Genomic DNA, 16,424 nt, shown 5'->3' with positions numbered 1-16,424 from the left:
TAATGCTATTATACAAGAACACATCGAAACAAATTCAATATTTGTTATAGAGATTCTTTATTTTAAATAAAGAAGTAAATATATTAAAAATAATCTTAGGAAATAGAATGTGAATTTACCATTATTATAAAGTAGGATAAGGTATCTATATTATCAAACAGGTCTTTTAAACTCTCACCTTTTTCTTAAGTTCTTAAATGATTATAAGCACATAAAATCGGTTTCTCTCTTTCTAGAGAGAGAGAGTCATCTCTCGAATTTTCTTCTTCTTAACTTCTTCAGATCTTTCAGAAGAAGAACTTTCACCGACTTGGTAGGGTTGTCCATTACCGGATCTTGCGGTGCATGGTTTATGGTTCCCGAGAGGTCGGGCTTTTGATTCCGGGAAGAGATGATTACATGACATCGTCTTCGCCGGCTCTGTATCAGGGTGGTCCTGGTTCTGTTTGATCGTCGCTTCTTCTGATCTTCAACCTCAGTATTACACCGACTCTCAATCTATTCCTCCGATGTTCGGGGTTTTTAGATTGATTGAAGACGGTGGTTATCTTTCATGAAGTGGTGGTCCGGTTGCGTCTTGGCCTTCTGTGAAGGCGTTAAGGTGGTGCGGTGATTTGTCGACGGCGTGTTCAAGCGAAACATCTGTCGTTTCGTTTACTCCGGCGAAAATCTCGGCCTTGGATGACGGTGTAGTGATTGGATGACACGTGGCTCATACGTTTCGGTGGAGTCGAGCACGTTGTCGATGTGGATGGATTGTGGACGCGTGGTAACAGTGGCGACGCGTGGTTTCGGGTTTGGGATTAAGGCCCATTGTGTGTGTGTCTTTTGTTTGTCCGAGTTGTGGGCCTTCGTTTTGTAATCAATGCTGTAGCCATTCTAGGCTTTTGGTTTTGTTTAATAATATTATATCAGACGGAAAAAAAATCTATGTTATCAAACTTAAGTAGTCATATTATGTTTTAGATAACCTAAATTTGTCCATCTATGTCTTTTTTTTGAACGTCTGAATTTGATATTAATCAAAGAGGGAAAAATACGTGAAAGTAAAACTCAAGGCAAAGCCTTCTACCACACGGTAGTAAACATGTAGGACAACTCGCAATACCCTAAATAAGGGTCAAATGCCGCTTCCATTCCTTTCTCTCGTGAGCCTGTCATGCAACCAAGATGGACCACCCAAAGCTAAATAAGACTGGAATCTTCCATCTCGTAAAACACTTCTCGCTATGTCTCTTGCTATCCCATTTGCAGTGACTCCTTCAGATTCAAAAGACACCATCTCAAACTTATCTTGGATCTTTAACACTTGCTGTATTAAGTCCCTGTATCTTGGCCATTGTCGAGGAGATTTTAAGGCTTCCATGACCTCCTTGTAGTCTGACGCAATGACCACCTTTGTCACTCCAAGATCCGATAGACTGTTAAGAGCCCAACTCACACACCTTAACTCTGCAATTAGGCGATTTGGTGTGTTGATGAGTGCATCTCGTGCATGGTGTAGCACATTCCCCGACTCATCTCTTGCTATCCACGCTACTCCGCTGTGTAGAGCTGCATTGCGCCAGTTTGCGTGTATATTACACTTTATAGCCCCCTCCTCTGGTGGAAGCCATTTCTCTCCATTATTCCTCTGTCCCGTGTTCTGTATTTTAGGAAGGTTAAGAACAAACCATTGATCTACTTCCTCCTTCATGTCTTTTAAGGCTTTATCTTTGGAGACTTGTGTATCAGCATATAAAATAGAGTTTCTGCTCTTCCATATTAGCCATAGGACCCACGGTATGGTTCGTGATATTGCTTGAGGTCGGCTCTTGTCCTCCATCATATCGAATATGTAAGTCATGTTTTCCTCAAGGGATCGGTGCAGAGTGTTAGCATGAAGAGGACTTCCTGAGGCGGACCATATAGAAGCAGCTGCCAGACATTGAAACATGACGTGATTGATCGATTCTGTTCCTCCATTACACAGTTTGCAGGTAAGATTCACATCCAAACCTCTGCAGCTAAGACGTTCAGCAACCGCAAGTGCTCCTGAAACTGCTCTCCATAAGAACATTCGGATCTTAGGTAATGTTGCCATCTTCCATATCCGTTTCTTCAAGCCATTTCGAGTCTGCTCCTGTTGCGTGATCTCTCCAGAGACTGCTGCTTTCGCTCGCACCAACATTTCATATCCGGTTTTCACTGTATACGCTCCATGACGTGAAAAAGCCCATATATAGCAGTCCTCCGTATCACCTGGCCTCATTTGCTGTATTCGATGGATCTCATTGGGAGGAAATAACTCCGCCAGTTTGTCATTATCCCAACCACCTGAGCCATCTGTTAATGCCGACACCTTGAGCATTACGTCAAAGAGGAGTTGACGGTTTATAGGTCTCCGAGGTACCTCATCTAAGATCCATTTCTCTCCCCAAACATATGTATCACGTCCATTCCCAATCGATTTGATGAGCCCCTTTTGTAGTAGTTCTCGACCAAACAGAATGCTTCGCCAAGCATAAGAAGGTCTGTAACCTTGCCCACAGTCTAGAAAGTCTTTGTTAGCATAGTATCTCCCTTTAAACACTTGCGCAAGAAGACTTTGTGGCTCGTTTAGCAACTTCCAAGCCTGTTTAGCCAGTAGGGCTTGATTGAAATCCTCTATGTCACGAAAGCCTAAACCACCAAGTTCCTTTGGAAGGCAAAGTTTTGGCCAAGAGACCCAATGTATCTTCTGCTTATCACTACACGCATTCCACCAAAAAGCTGACATTGCGCTCATAATTTTCTGACAATGATGCTTCGTCAGTCTGAAACAGGACATAGCATAAACAGGCAGAGCCATGGCAATAGACTTGAGTAACACCTCCTTCCCACCAAGTGAAAGGGTTTTGGAATACCATCCACTCAATCTTTTACCTAGTTTCTCACCTATAAAGGCTAACAGCTTTTGCTTTGAGCCACTAAAGCATTCCGGAAGTCCAAGGTAAGTACCAGCTCCACTCTCTTTATCAATCTCTAACAACTCCGCTAGAAGGCGTTTCATTACTGGATCAATGTCAGCGCCAAAAGTGATAGATGATTTCTGAAAATTGATCTCTTGACCCGATGCGTTACCATATAACTTCAGGCAGTGCAGGAAGCTTGTACATTCTTTTAACGTTGCTGTGCATAGAAACAAACTGTCGTCGACAAAGAGCAGATGTTGGATAGGAGGACAATTCTTTGTCAAACGCATCCCAGTAATGTTACCTTCAATCTCAGCTCGATTCATAACGTGGACTAATGCTTCTGCACACAATATGAATAAGAACGGTGAAAGAGGGTCTCCTTGCCTGATACCACGTTCCGGAGTGATCTTTCCATAAGGTTGTCCATTGATGAGTACAGTATAAGTAACAGAACTGATGCACATCATGATCCACTGGATCCATTTGCTGTCGAAACCCATTCTCTGAAGCAAAACCTCTAGGAAACCCCATTCTACTCGATCGTAGGCCTTGGACATATCAGTTTTGATTGCAATGAAGTCCCCTTTGCAGTTCGGGTTGGTCTTTAAACCATGCACCATCTCATGTGCTATCAGTAGGTTATCAGAGATCAATCTACCCGCCACAAAAGCACCCTGAGTCGGTGATACTAGAGAGGGAAGTATACCCTTCAGTCGTGCACATAAGATGTTGGACACAATCTTATAAGATACTGCACAAAGACTTATTGGTCTCAAGTCCGTCATGAAAGTAAGATTTGGCTTCTTTGGGAGTAGACATAGCTGAGTGAAGTTCCAGTCTTGAGGGATCGCTCCTTCAATGAAGAAACTCTTGACTTCTGCTACCACCTGCGGACCAGTAATCTCCCAAAACTGTTCAAAGAAATGTCCAGATATCCCATCAGCTCCAGGTGAGCTGTCACTCTTTATGGCTTTGACCGCTTTCTTTATCTCTGCGTCTGTAACCGGTTTGACTAAGCTTTCATTCATCCTGGGGGTAACCCTCGGCTCAAAGTCTCGGAGGAGATCAGTAGCATCTGTTGGATTAGAAGACTTGAAAAGCTCCGTAAAGTATTTGATTGCTATGTCTCCTTTTGCTTCCTCAGATGTGTGCTCTATCCCATCAGCATCGGTGAGGCTTGAGATGTTATTCTTCATCTTTCTGGTTTTAGCCCAACCATGAAACACTTTTGTGTTTTTATCTCCTGACTGTAACCAGTTATTCTTGCTTCTGAGCTTCCAGTACTCTTCTTCTTCTTGAAAAAGCTTTCCTAATTCCAGCTTCAAGTACACTATTCTTGACATGGAAGGTACCAGCTTCATCTCCTCCTGCTCTAACTCTACTCGAAGCTTCACAATCATCTTCTTAGAGTTGCTCACTTCAGAGCGCTTCCACTTTGATAATAACTTCCTGCAAGTTTCAATACGTTCTGAAACTGAGGCCCCTCTAGTCATCGTATGGGAGTTCCATCCTTTGCGTATGATCTCCACTACTTCAGGTTTATTGCTCCATCTCTTGTCATATAAGAAGCGTCCCACACGCTTGGAAACGGTACCTCTGATGTTCGTTAGTATAGGCCTATGATCAGAACCAAGCCGCTCCAAGTACGTCGTGTGTGAACGAGGGAACATTCTGAACCACTCTGAGTTCCCGAAAGCTCTGTCCAGTCTGCACTGGACCCATACGTTTTCTTTCACACCATTTGTGATCACCTCTCTGACACCAGCCCATGATAATTTGTCACCAGAGCTTGGGATTTCCTTAATCCTACAGTCTCTTGCCATCGACCGAAACGGATAGAAGGAAGATTCTTCACGAGCTGGACCACCACTCTTCTCAGAAGTGTTCATCATTTCATTAAAGTCACCAACTAAACACCATCATGCGTTCCTGTTCAGACCAATCGTCTTCAAGTTATCCCAAACAATATGTCTTTTGTGCCGAACAGGGTCGCCGTAGACAAAAGATATGAAGTAAAATAGGTCTCTCTGTTTCACTTTCACATCAATAATTCTGTTACTTGCTGATAAAATCTCCACCTCATGGGAATCCCGCCAAAATAATGCTAAGCCACCACTGAGACCTACAGGATTCACCAGAAATAAATGATCGTATCCTAACGATCTCTTGAAACCTTCTACGTGATCACTAGAGTTTTTAGTCTCTAGGAGAAACAGGAAGTCAGGGAGATGCTCACGACACATCTCCTCCAGACGTCGAACTGTCAGGATGCTCCTCAAACCCCGACAGTTCCAACTGAGCGTCGTCATTGAGGATTGGATGGTTTCTGGTGAACCATCAAACCTCCAGTAGATTTTGACAACTTAGAAGTAACCTCAGCTTCCCCATCTGCTTTTCTCTTCAAAACGCCATCAACTTCATTCTCTAAAGCCGGTTTATTATCCACTTGTGTAGTGCGTTTTCCCCGTCTTGTCCATGAAGACGCCTTCCTTGCATAGCTTTTAGAACCACCGTTCTTTAAAGACGTATCAGCACCTCCACTTCCCATCTCAAAACCTCCAAAAACTGTAGTTTTCGTTAGGCCAAAGGTATCACCTTCATCCTGTTGTGTATCATGTTGATGATCACTCCTCTTCTCACTATCTCCATTGAGCTTCATCGCAGGCATTGATCTCTGTTGATGATCAGAAACCAGAGCGAGAGTATTGCCAGTGTTTATACGTTTCCTTTGACCACCATTATGACTAGATGATTCAGACGTGGTGTCGAGATCATCCTCTGCAACTCCACTGAAGTCAAAAACCAAGCCCTTGTCTTTGTTTACAGCTTTGGAGATAACCGGAGCATCCTCCATTCTCAAACCTGCTCTTTGCGAAAGTGGATCTTTCGATAACTCATCAAGCGCCTTCTTCATTCTGAACTCTCTGATTCTTCTCTCTTCAGGGTCTATACAGTTCATGTACAACTGCATTTGTTCAAAGACTTCCGGAGCTATCAATCCTGTTGGAGGTTCGAAGCCTGGTGGAACTGAAGGAGCAAGCAGTGGCATAATGTCTTTTGATAACGTGTAGTTATGTTGACGCTGAGATAATCTCTGAAGACTGGCTGAAATCTGCGTCTCCTTGGCTTTGCTTCCTCCCGTTCTGTTACCATTGAAAATAGGACAAGCTTTTTTCTCATGTGATAAGCGAAAGCAATGGAAGCACTTCTTCCGGATCCTCTCATATTCAATGTCAATCATTGTAGTGCCACCTCCTTTTGGTAATGTTAAACTCTTCTTCTCTCTTACTAGGAGACTGAGATCCATAATAATCTGCACTCGGATGTAGTCTTGTAATAATGGTTTCTCAGGATCCCACTCAATATCTTTTACATAACCAATAGCTCCAGCCACCGCATCAATGGTTTTGATGGTGAGATAGTTAACTGGGATATTGGATATCCTTATCCAAATCGGTGAGGTCTGTAGGAAGTTGCTTGGCGGATACTCCACCCATCTATCAAGCGCCATTCCCCAGTCATCAAAAGTCCAGAACCCTTGCTTCAGAACCGTTTGTATGTCTGATTCCAACTCGAAGATGAACTGGAAGCTTTCCTTCGTCAAGGCAATACCACGAACTCTTTCATAAACTTTCCAGATCTTAGGCATCGTGCGGAGCATTCTCGCCATGTTCTGACATGGAGGGTTAAGAAATCTACCCAGGAGACTTCGGCTGTTTCTCACCACTGCACTGTAATCCTCGTCTTCTGGTAAAACAATAGGAACATCATCTTCTAACGACATCCCTTGCATCACTCCAGCCAAGGTCTCGTCCATTAGAAGTAAGAAGATTTCTTTGCGATGAAAAGAGATACGCAGAGAGATCCAAAATAGAGAAGTGAAGAGCGGCGGCGTAGAGGAGAAACCTAGATAAACACCAGTTTTGGATGAAGATTTAAGGAAAATATTGATATTTCCACAAAATCTTTGAAGATTTCCAAAAAAATTTTGGAAAAAATTTGAATAAATCTCATTGCCGGCAAGGAATATTGCCTTCCGGAAGTAAGCTCTCCTCTGATTGGCCAAAAGAAAGTCGCCTTTTGAGAGAGAATTTAGAGGCATACTTTTCGTGTTATATACCAAAAGAGGAATATTTTTCGTGTTATATACCATCTATGTCTAAGATCTAAAACTTGGTTATAGATAATGTATTAAACTAAGTTTGTATCTTAAAGCAGACAAACGTTATTCACTAAGTTGTTAGATTCTGATCAAAATACAGACAAATTTTGATTGCAACATCAAATGTCTACTAGATTTTGATCCGCGCTTTCAAAGCGCGGGTTTATGTTTGGTGAAAATTTTATATAATCACATTTATATAATCCGTCTTGTATATGCATTTATATAACCCGTCTCATATATGTGTTTTTTTATCCGGGTTTATGTTCGGTTAAAACTATATTGTACATGTATTTTTAGGTTTTTAATTTTGAATTAGATATTTTAAATATAAATCAATATAACAGTTTTATAGTTTTGATCGGTGTTTTGAAACCCGACTCGGACCTGCGGTTGAACGAATTACCGGTTTGTAACCCGGTATTTGTAATATTGTGATTTTTTCTAATGATAAGACAAATTCGGTGATTATAAGTTGGAAATTTGTTTAAAATATATTTATATTTTTCAAAATCGTTCTAAATGATAATGATTGTTGTCAAAATTAATAATTTTAGAATTAAAAAACCGGTGGTTAATAACAGTATCAAACATGGAAATAATCGATGCAGTATCAAACAAATAAATAATCGCAGGCCGAAATTAAATTAGGAAACCGGTGATTAATGACAAACCAAAAAATAATTAAGAAGAAACTGGCGCAGAATGTCCAGAATACCCTTAATGAATACAAAGGAAAGGTTATTCGGTAAGGGTAAAAAGAGTAAAAATCCAAAACATGCTTGTACTTTAAGAGTAACTAGATCTTGACCCGTGCGACCGCACGGATATTAATTTTCTGTTTTAGTTTTTATTCATTTATACTAAATGATGTATTTGTAATACTTGATCGTTTTACATTGACTACGTTAGGGATGTGTATTTGGATATCTACTGTGTGGTTAAAATCTATTTGAGTTTGAGATTCCCGAGTTTAAAGATTTCAGCAACATTCAAATATTTATAAATTTTGGTTTCAGTTTGATTCGGGTATTTGTTGGTTCGGTTTCGGATACAGATAACCCGTTTGAATTATTTTAAAATTTTCAAAATTTATATATACTTTAATTTTATCAAAACATATAAATTTGAGTAATGTAAGCCAAAATACCTAAACTAAAAATTAAAAAATAGGTTGAACTTCAATATTTGGATGGAGAATAAATATATATTTTAAATATTGTGGTGTTTGATTATTGTTTATCTACTTTACATGTTTACTTTTGACTATTATTTATATTTTCAAATAGTTTAGACAACTTTAAGTTGACAAAAAGATAACTTTAAAATATCATTAATTGTTGAAGAATAAAAAAAATACATTAATCTAACTAAAAAGACAAACATTAAAATAGGAAAGAAAAAACACAAATTAATTTAACTGAAAAAGACAATCATTAAAATAGGAAAAAAAAATAAACACATTAATCTAACTGAAAGACAAGTATTTAATAGGAAACTCAATTTAATTCTCAGTGGCATAGAAATGTAATTAAATTTGAAAACTAAGGTATTTTTATATATGTACTTCTGTTTTAATAAGATAGATTCTTGGGTTCACTCCCTAGGTTCACCAACCAATAGGATTTAGTTATTTCAAATTTGATATCTTTTGAAAAAGGAAATAAAATATTGTCAAATTATATTACGTTTTAAAAATAAAAAATAAAGTAAAAATAAATAAAATAATACTAAATGCAAAAAAATAAGTATTTTTTCAAAAAAAAATTAATACCACAAAAAACACTAATCTCTAAATATTAAACCCTAAATTCTTTAGTAAACCTTTGGATAAATTATAAAACTTTGATTTTAAAAAAACTATTTATAACACAATCAACAAAAAACTATACCCTAAATCCTAATCCTAAACCCTAAACCTTTGGGTAAACCCTAAACCCTTGGGTAAATCCGAAATTCTTGGATAAATCTTAAAATTTAAGATTTATCCAAAAGTCTAAGATTTAATGTTTGTTGGGAGCGTTAAAAATATTTTTTGAAAATATTTGTTTTAGATTAAAAAGTTTTGTTTTAGTGATTAGTATAATTTTTATTTAATTTTTATTTTGAAAGTATAATATAATTCGATAATATTTTGTTTCCTTTTTTAAAAAATATTGAATTTAAATGACACAATCCTATTGGTTGGTGAACCTAAAGATTCACCCTAGGGGGTGAACCCAAGAATAAGTCGTACTTTAATAGTATAGATTCTTGATACTATTAATAGTTACTATAAAACAAACTCAATAAATGTTTTTTTTTTTTTTTGCTAAAACTCAATAAAATATTTGATCCTACTCTTATCTCTGTCCTGTCAAAGAAATCTCTTCGAATAAGAAGGGGAAACTGTTTTTTGTCCATGTCATACGGATCACCGTTTACCACAAATCCAACTTTGTTCAACAACACGTGTATCCTCCTCTACCCAGGTGAGGCACCTCACTCGGTGACGTGGCGGATTCTATACAATAACATGCTGATTCATTGTATCGTGGAGATTTTTGCGCATCTATATATGGCCATGAAGGGGTTGTATCGACTGGTCACTTCTACCTGAAAAGAGAGGAAGAACTCGAATATTATCTCAACTTGTGTACGCAAGAGAGATGGCATCTGAAAGACAAAAACAAGGAGGAGTACAACCTGGCAAAGAACACGTCATGGACCCAACTCCACAATTCTCTAGTTCAGACTACCAACCCTCCAACAAGCTCCGTGTAACTATTCTCTCATTTCTTATACCAATGCGAGAAAAATCAGTGTTGCAATCACGAATAAATCAATAGATTTGTTAATCAAAAAAATAAAATCAATAGATTTTTTTTTACGTGTGATATTCGTTTTATAAGTTCACATATGCATCGATAGATATGATATCATTATATATTATACAATCTTTTATCTTGATTCAAATTTTGTCCTTTATCTACATAAATTTGAATAACCTTACGTTCTTTAGTTGTGCACCACGTGCCCTACTTTGTAATTTTGTAATGATTTTGTTAATCTAATTTGTAAGTTCTATAATAAATGTACATACAGGGAAAGGTCGCCCTGATAACGGGCGGAGACTCGGGGATTGGTAGAGCCGTGAGTTACTGTTTTGCACTTGAAGGTGCCACAATTGCCTTCACGTACGTGAAGGGCCAAGAGGAAAAGGACGCACAAGAGACTCTACAAATGTTGAAGGAAGCAAATACCTCGGAGGCTAAGGACCCGATTGCAATTCCAACGGATTTAGGATTCGATGAGCACTGCAAGAGGGTTGTAGACGAGGTTGTTAATGCGTTTGGACGTATTGATGTCTTGATCAATAACGCAGCGGAGCAGTACGAGAGCAATTCCATCGAAGAGATCGATGAACCTAGGCTGGAACGTGTCTTCCGGACAAACATTTTCTCTTATTTCTTCCTCACAAGGTGAATCGAATCGTCGTGATGCGTGCCTTATGTTTCTATTAAATAATACATGTAATGATACTTGATTATTTTTCTTATTGGTTGATAGGCATGCGTTGAAGCATATGAAGGAAGGAAGCAGCATAATAAACACAACATCTGTGAACGCCTATAAGGGACATGCATCGCTTCTCGACTACACCGCTACAAAAGGAGCGATTGTGGCGTTTACTCGAGGTCTTGCACTTCAGCTTGCTGAGAAAGGGATCCGTGTTAATGGTGTAGCACCTGGTCCTATATGGACCCCCCTTATCCCAGCTTCGTTTAATGAGGAGAAAATTAAGAGTTTCGGGACAGAAGTCCCAATGAAACGAGCCGGGCAGCCCATTGAGGTGGCACCTTCCTATGTTTTCCTGGCTTGTAACCATTGCTCATCTTACTTCACAGGCCAAGTTCTTCACCCTAACGGTAATTCAATTCATTATTTTCTGTTTCCATACGGTTGTTCGTAGTCAAGTTATTCACCCTTAATTCAGTTTAGTGATTAGTTTTTTTCATTATTATTTCGAGGAAGACTATCGAATTATGTCATAACTCATTGGTTCAATTGTTTAATTTGCGAAGGAGGTGCTGTTGTGAATGCCTAAGGCATGGCTCGACCGTGACAATGGACTTATTATGCTGATAGAAGTTGTTGCGTCGTTTTTTTTTCTCTAAGTTGTTCCGTCGTTGTGGTTCTAATGGCCTTTTGTTAGTCATGTATGTTGGTTATGTGTGAAAACGGTATATTTTGTAATCTTCTGGAAGTATCAGAAGTGTTGAAATAAAGATGAAGTTTGACCAAAATAAAATAAAACAAAGATGAAGATGAAGATGAAGTTCAGGCCTTCGAAGTCTTAACACTGAAACATAAAAAACTATTATGACAGGCATCAAACAAACCATTCAATCCAATTGCGCCATTGCATCCATATTTCCAGTTCTGATAAAATTGTAGTACAGGGCAAAAAGACAAAAAAAAACATTCTACAATAGTCAAGAAAATTAAAATAGTTTTTGGTTTTAACACTGGGTTTATATTGAAATAAGTAGTAGCAGGGTACATCAACCAAAAGTAAAAACAAAACACTTATAAAGAAGCATGAAAGAGTAAAAAAAACGAGGAGAAAAAGATATCAATAGATACCTAACTCCAGCAAAAGAAAGAAACGACGCAGGCCACCAGAGAACATCTTCAATGGTGTTGGGCATCATGGGCCAGAGTTGCACTTAACCATGAAGGACCACCAGTAGCAATGTAGGACTGATGAAACCCATCACGAGTAACACTAACAGCGATTGCGGGACTGTTTGTTTCACCATCTGTTTATCTCTATTCAAATGATCCATTTGTATGGTCCATTCACATGATCCATTCAGATTTTATTAGATGTTTGTTTGTTTATCCAAGTGATTCATCTAAATGAATCATTTAAATAGATCTTACGTTTGTTTGTCCATTCAAATGATTCATTTATATGAATTATCTAAATAAATTACCAAAATACCCTTGTTTTGATCTAACCCTATAATTTGATATTAATTTCAACTATATTAATTTTAATTATTTAATCTATTATATTTAGAATAGAGTTATTTTAAAATTAGCATTTTGACAGGAAACCGTGATTTGCGGTTTTGACGGGAAATCGCGCTTTATTGTTTTGGTGGGAAATCACATTTTTGTTGTTTTGGCGGGAAATCACGTTTTTGCGAAAACCCGTATTTTTGCGTTGTTGACAGGAAATAGCGTTTTTGCGATTTTGGCGGGAAATGTGTTTTTGCGGTTTTTGCGGGAACTGTGTTTTTGCGGTTTTGGCAGGAAAACATGATTTTGCGATTTTGGCAGGAAACACTTTTTGCGGTTTTGGCGAGAAACCGTGTTTTGCGGTTTTGACGGGAAACCGCGTTTTTGCAGTTTTGGCGGGAAACCGCGTTTTTGCGATTTTGGCTGAAAATCGTGTTTTTGTGGTTTTGGCGAGAAATCGCATTTTGCGGTTTTGGCGGGAAAACGTGTTTTTGCGGTTTTATCATTTCTCGTTAGTGATAAAATGATATTGTTTTAAGTTTGTAATTTGTAAATTATATAAAGGGTATAATAGACATTATGTTATCTTGAATGGACTATTTCCATTCAAATGGTACAATTTGGTCCATTCAAATGGATTCTAACATTAAACCTAAATTTTAGAAGTCATCCAAATGAATCATCCAAATGATATATACTTTTAGTGCCTAAACAAACAACAATATCATTTCCATTCAAATGGATCATTCAAATAGAGAAACAAACAGGCCCCGCTTCGACTGCATTGTTCCTACTGTTAGTGACGTGCTCCATACTCCATCTTTTAATGTCAAGACGATTTTTCTCTTAAGGAACCCTTTTAAAATGAAACTAGATCTTGACCCGCTCGACCGAGCGGGTGTTAATTTTTTTTATCTTTGTTCGTACTAAATGTTATACATGATTGCTATGTGTATTAATTTTAAATTTTGAGAAATAAAAATGTGTTTAAATGTGTTTAAATAAACAATGTGTACTAATGTGATTCCTTTGGCACGCTGCTGCAATCTTTACACCATATAAAACAAAAAAAGAAACAGATTTATAAACCAATAGAATAGAAAAAAACTTATAAAAGCTGAAACAAATGCAAGTACAGATTCATCTGAGAGCATGCACTCAAATGTGTCGTCTCTAAAACCGGTGTTTTGTTTCCAACAATGAAGAACTTTAACTTGAATTTTCCAATTGTTTCTTAAAGGTTTCACACCATCTATCATAACTAAAGTGCTAGGTTTCGACATTGTGTTTATTTGGGAGTTTTTGTGAATGTCGTATGGTGAATAAGAAGTCGAGTATTTATAGACAAATTTTTGTGAGGTGAAAAAGAATATTTCACATTCAATTAAATCAACCATAATAAATAAAAATATCACAATTTGATCGACTCCTAGATTTTCGCTTGGATAAAATATACTTGGAGAAGGAGATTTTCCATAACTGATTATTTAAACAACTTGGAGAAGGGTTTTTCTATAAAAGAATATTGACTGTATGTTTAAAAGAAAGGAATATCTGATAATCAATTACATTAACCATAGTAAATACTAAGAACATCGATTTTATTGTTTCCTAGATTTTAGGTTTGATAGAATAAACTTGGAGAAGATTATTTCCAATAACTGATTTTAAAACTTGCGATATTATTAAATCTGATATTGTAGGCATGTTAAATCAACTTGGAGAAATGGTTTGCTATAAAAGATTATTTAGTGTATATTTTAGAATTGAGAGATTCAATTTTTTAAAGGAACAATATGGACCAATCTTAAGATGAATTATATATAATTGCAATATGGACAAACAGATGAATTATATATAATTGCAATGTGGACCAATCTTAAGAAGCTGGATGAGTGTGAGCATGATGGTTTTATTACAAATACTATGTCTAATTTTTATATGATCATGGCAGGGATTATGGTTGCACATTTGAGTTGATTTGATATATTAGTCTAATTTCTATGTATGTGATGATTCATATGTATCTTAGTATTCTTACTATATATATATAACATCTAATTTCAATATGGACAAAAAGATGAATGGTACGTATTTCATAGGAATGGTATCTATATATTATATCTATATATTATATATAATTGCAATATGGACAAACATGTGAATTATGTATAATTGCAATATAATTGTAAGATTTAGTTTCAGAGCAATGGTACGTATTATATTCTTAGTATATAAATCGACATGTAATAATGATACGTATTAAATATATATGTAATAATATATGGAAACCGTATATGGTATGTATTATAAATAAGAGATAGTGTTTAATTTAAATATAAGAGGTCCACCTTTAAAATCCACCTAGAAGAAGTTGTAATGTTTCTCTTTTAATAAGATAGATTCTTAGTATATAAATCGACATGTAATAATGGTACGTAATAAATCCATATGTAATAATATATGGAAACCGTATATAGTATGTATTATAAATAAAGGATGATGTTTAATTTAAATATAAGAGGTCCACCTTTAAAATCTACCTAGAAGAAGTTGTAATGTTTCTGTTTTAATAAGATAGATGAATTTATGATCGACCACGTTTATAAGAGATTCGGTCTGATTTGGTTCCCCTATCGGTTCCTCGTACAACGTGGTTGCATGGGTTCATTGACTTTTAAAAAAATATATATATACTCCTCACGCACCAGCTCATTCCGTAAGATTTCTTACTGCACCAGAATGCAAATAATTTCCAACGTGGGTTCATTGACTTAAAGAATAAATATAAACTTTTGGCGAAATATAAATTAAAGATAAATTATTTTCGTACTATGTTAATAAATAAGAATAAATTACAAAAAGAAGTCCATACCAAAACTATTATAAACCTTTTGAGGACTATAAAATGTCTCTTCGTGTTAATATCACTTCTCACAATAGCTGCAGCTAAACACTAAAAGCAGAAGAATAGGAAAGACTACAAGAGAATTATGTCTGTGAAAGCAATCCTATCATTGGTGGTTCTGGTGATTCTCATCGGATCCCATGAAGCCACCCCGATCTCCGACGCTCTACGGAAGGTAGAGGACTTATTTGTCAAGATCTTAGGCCAAACCGAGAACGTTCTCTCCTTCGCTCGCTTCACTGACAAGTAAGTCCCATCTTCTTACCACTGGTGCGTTCGCGGTTTACTTTGAGTCCGTCTCTGTGATAAACAAACTGATTCGTTCTTTTTGTGATGAAAAGGTATGGGAAAAACTATGAAAACAAGGAGGAGATAAAGCACCGTTTCTCGGTGTTCCAGGACAATGTTGATTTAATCGGATCCACCAACAAGAAAGGCTTATCTTTCAAACTCGGTGTCAATAGTAAGTTTATCGTTCTTATCATGAAGTTGTAATTCCTGTCTTTGAGCCAAAACATGCTAAATGAATTGATGCGTGCGATTCATCGGAGATTCATGGTAACATAGTTAAATATAACTAAATGTATTAAAATATTAAAAATGAAATAAAATGTACAATTTGATAAAACTGAACCAAATAAATCTAAATCAAACCAACATTAATAATCTCGTTTGAATTAATTATATCATGTAAGCCAAATGATTTTTTTTTAATCAACATTTCATGTAAACCAAATGAATATCTTTTTCAGAAGTTGATTCATATTTCGTTGGATAATAAACCTTTCAAACTAAGCAAATAACAAATCAACTGGTTAATAAAATATAGTGTTACAGTTGTATATAAACCATCGCTATAATTTTAACATCTAAAGTTTTGATTATATTAATATTTTACTTTGTCTTATGTTAAATGTTAATAGTAGTTTTATCTTTTCTTTTGGTTTGGTTATTTTAAAATAACAGAGAATTTTTTCTTCTCTTCTACTGGAACTTTATCTTATTATTCTACTGAAACTTCACTTGTGATTTTGTTGGACTTTTGCTTTCCTTTGATTCAATATTTATATCAAAGTTGTTTGTGAGTATGAGAGACTAGTTTGCGTGAAAATTTACCATCAAATATCATTGTTCTGCTACTTTATAATATTGCTGTTCTGAATCAAGATTGTTCTTGTTCTTTGTGGGTGTGTCTTTACGTGATCCTTGTTTGGTTTGATGGATAACGATTGACCCATCTTATTGTCTCTTGAATCCAAACAGAATTTGCTGATTTGACCATCCAAGAGTTTCTAAGGAACACGTTTGATTGTTCTCGCTTTGGCATTTTAAAGGGCAGCCACAATCTAACAGAAAAAATCACAACTCCTAGTGCTGTAATGAACCATCCGTCCTGTTTTTCATTTTTGAG

General features: G+C 36.5%; 3 protein-coding genes across 3 annotated transcripts; 1 reads left to right on the top strand and 2 right to left on the bottom strand.

Annotated features, from left to right (window-relative positions):
- Positions 1–1,120: 1,120 nt before the first annotated feature.
- Positions 1,121–4,828, bottom strand: LOC130495526 (uncharacterized). Its single transcript, XM_056986930.1, has one exon. The coding sequence runs from the start codon at positions 4,826–4,828 to the stop codon at positions 1,121–1,123; it is 3,708 nt and encodes a 1,235-aa protein (XP_056842910.1).
- A 413-nt stretch (positions 4,829–5,241) lies between these two features.
- Positions 5,242–6,753, bottom strand: LOC108832958 (uncharacterized). The gene has a single exon (XM_018606408.1). The coding sequence runs from the start codon at positions 6,751–6,753 to the stop codon at positions 5,242–5,244; it is 1,512 nt and encodes a 503-aa protein (XP_018461910.1).
- Positions 6,754–9,643: 2,890 nt separating this feature from the next.
- Positions 9,644–11,416, top strand: LOC130496033 (NADPH-dependent aldehyde reductase 1, chloroplastic). Its single transcript, XM_056987769.1, has 4 exons — positions 9,644–9,857; positions 10,183–10,559; positions 10,648–11,006; positions 11,163–11,416. Exons 1-4 carry the CDS (start codon positions 9,747–9,749, stop codon positions 11,183–11,185), a joined length of 870 nt encoding a protein of 289 aa, XP_056843749.1. The 5' UTR covers positions 9,644–9,746; the 3' UTR covers positions 11,186–11,416.
- The last annotated feature ends 5,008 nt before the right edge of the window (positions 11,417–16,424 follow it).

This window comes from Raphanus sativus, chromosome 6 (genome assembly GCF_000801105.2).
Source record: "Raphanus sativus cultivar WK10039 chromosome 6, ASM80110v3, whole genome shotgun sequence".
Classification (NCBI taxonomy): domain Eukaryota; kingdom Viridiplantae; phylum Streptophyta; class Magnoliopsida; order Brassicales; family Brassicaceae; genus Raphanus; species Raphanus sativus.
The sequence above is the reverse complement of the archived record's forward strand: the minus strand, read 5'-3'. Positions and strand labels throughout refer to the sequence as shown.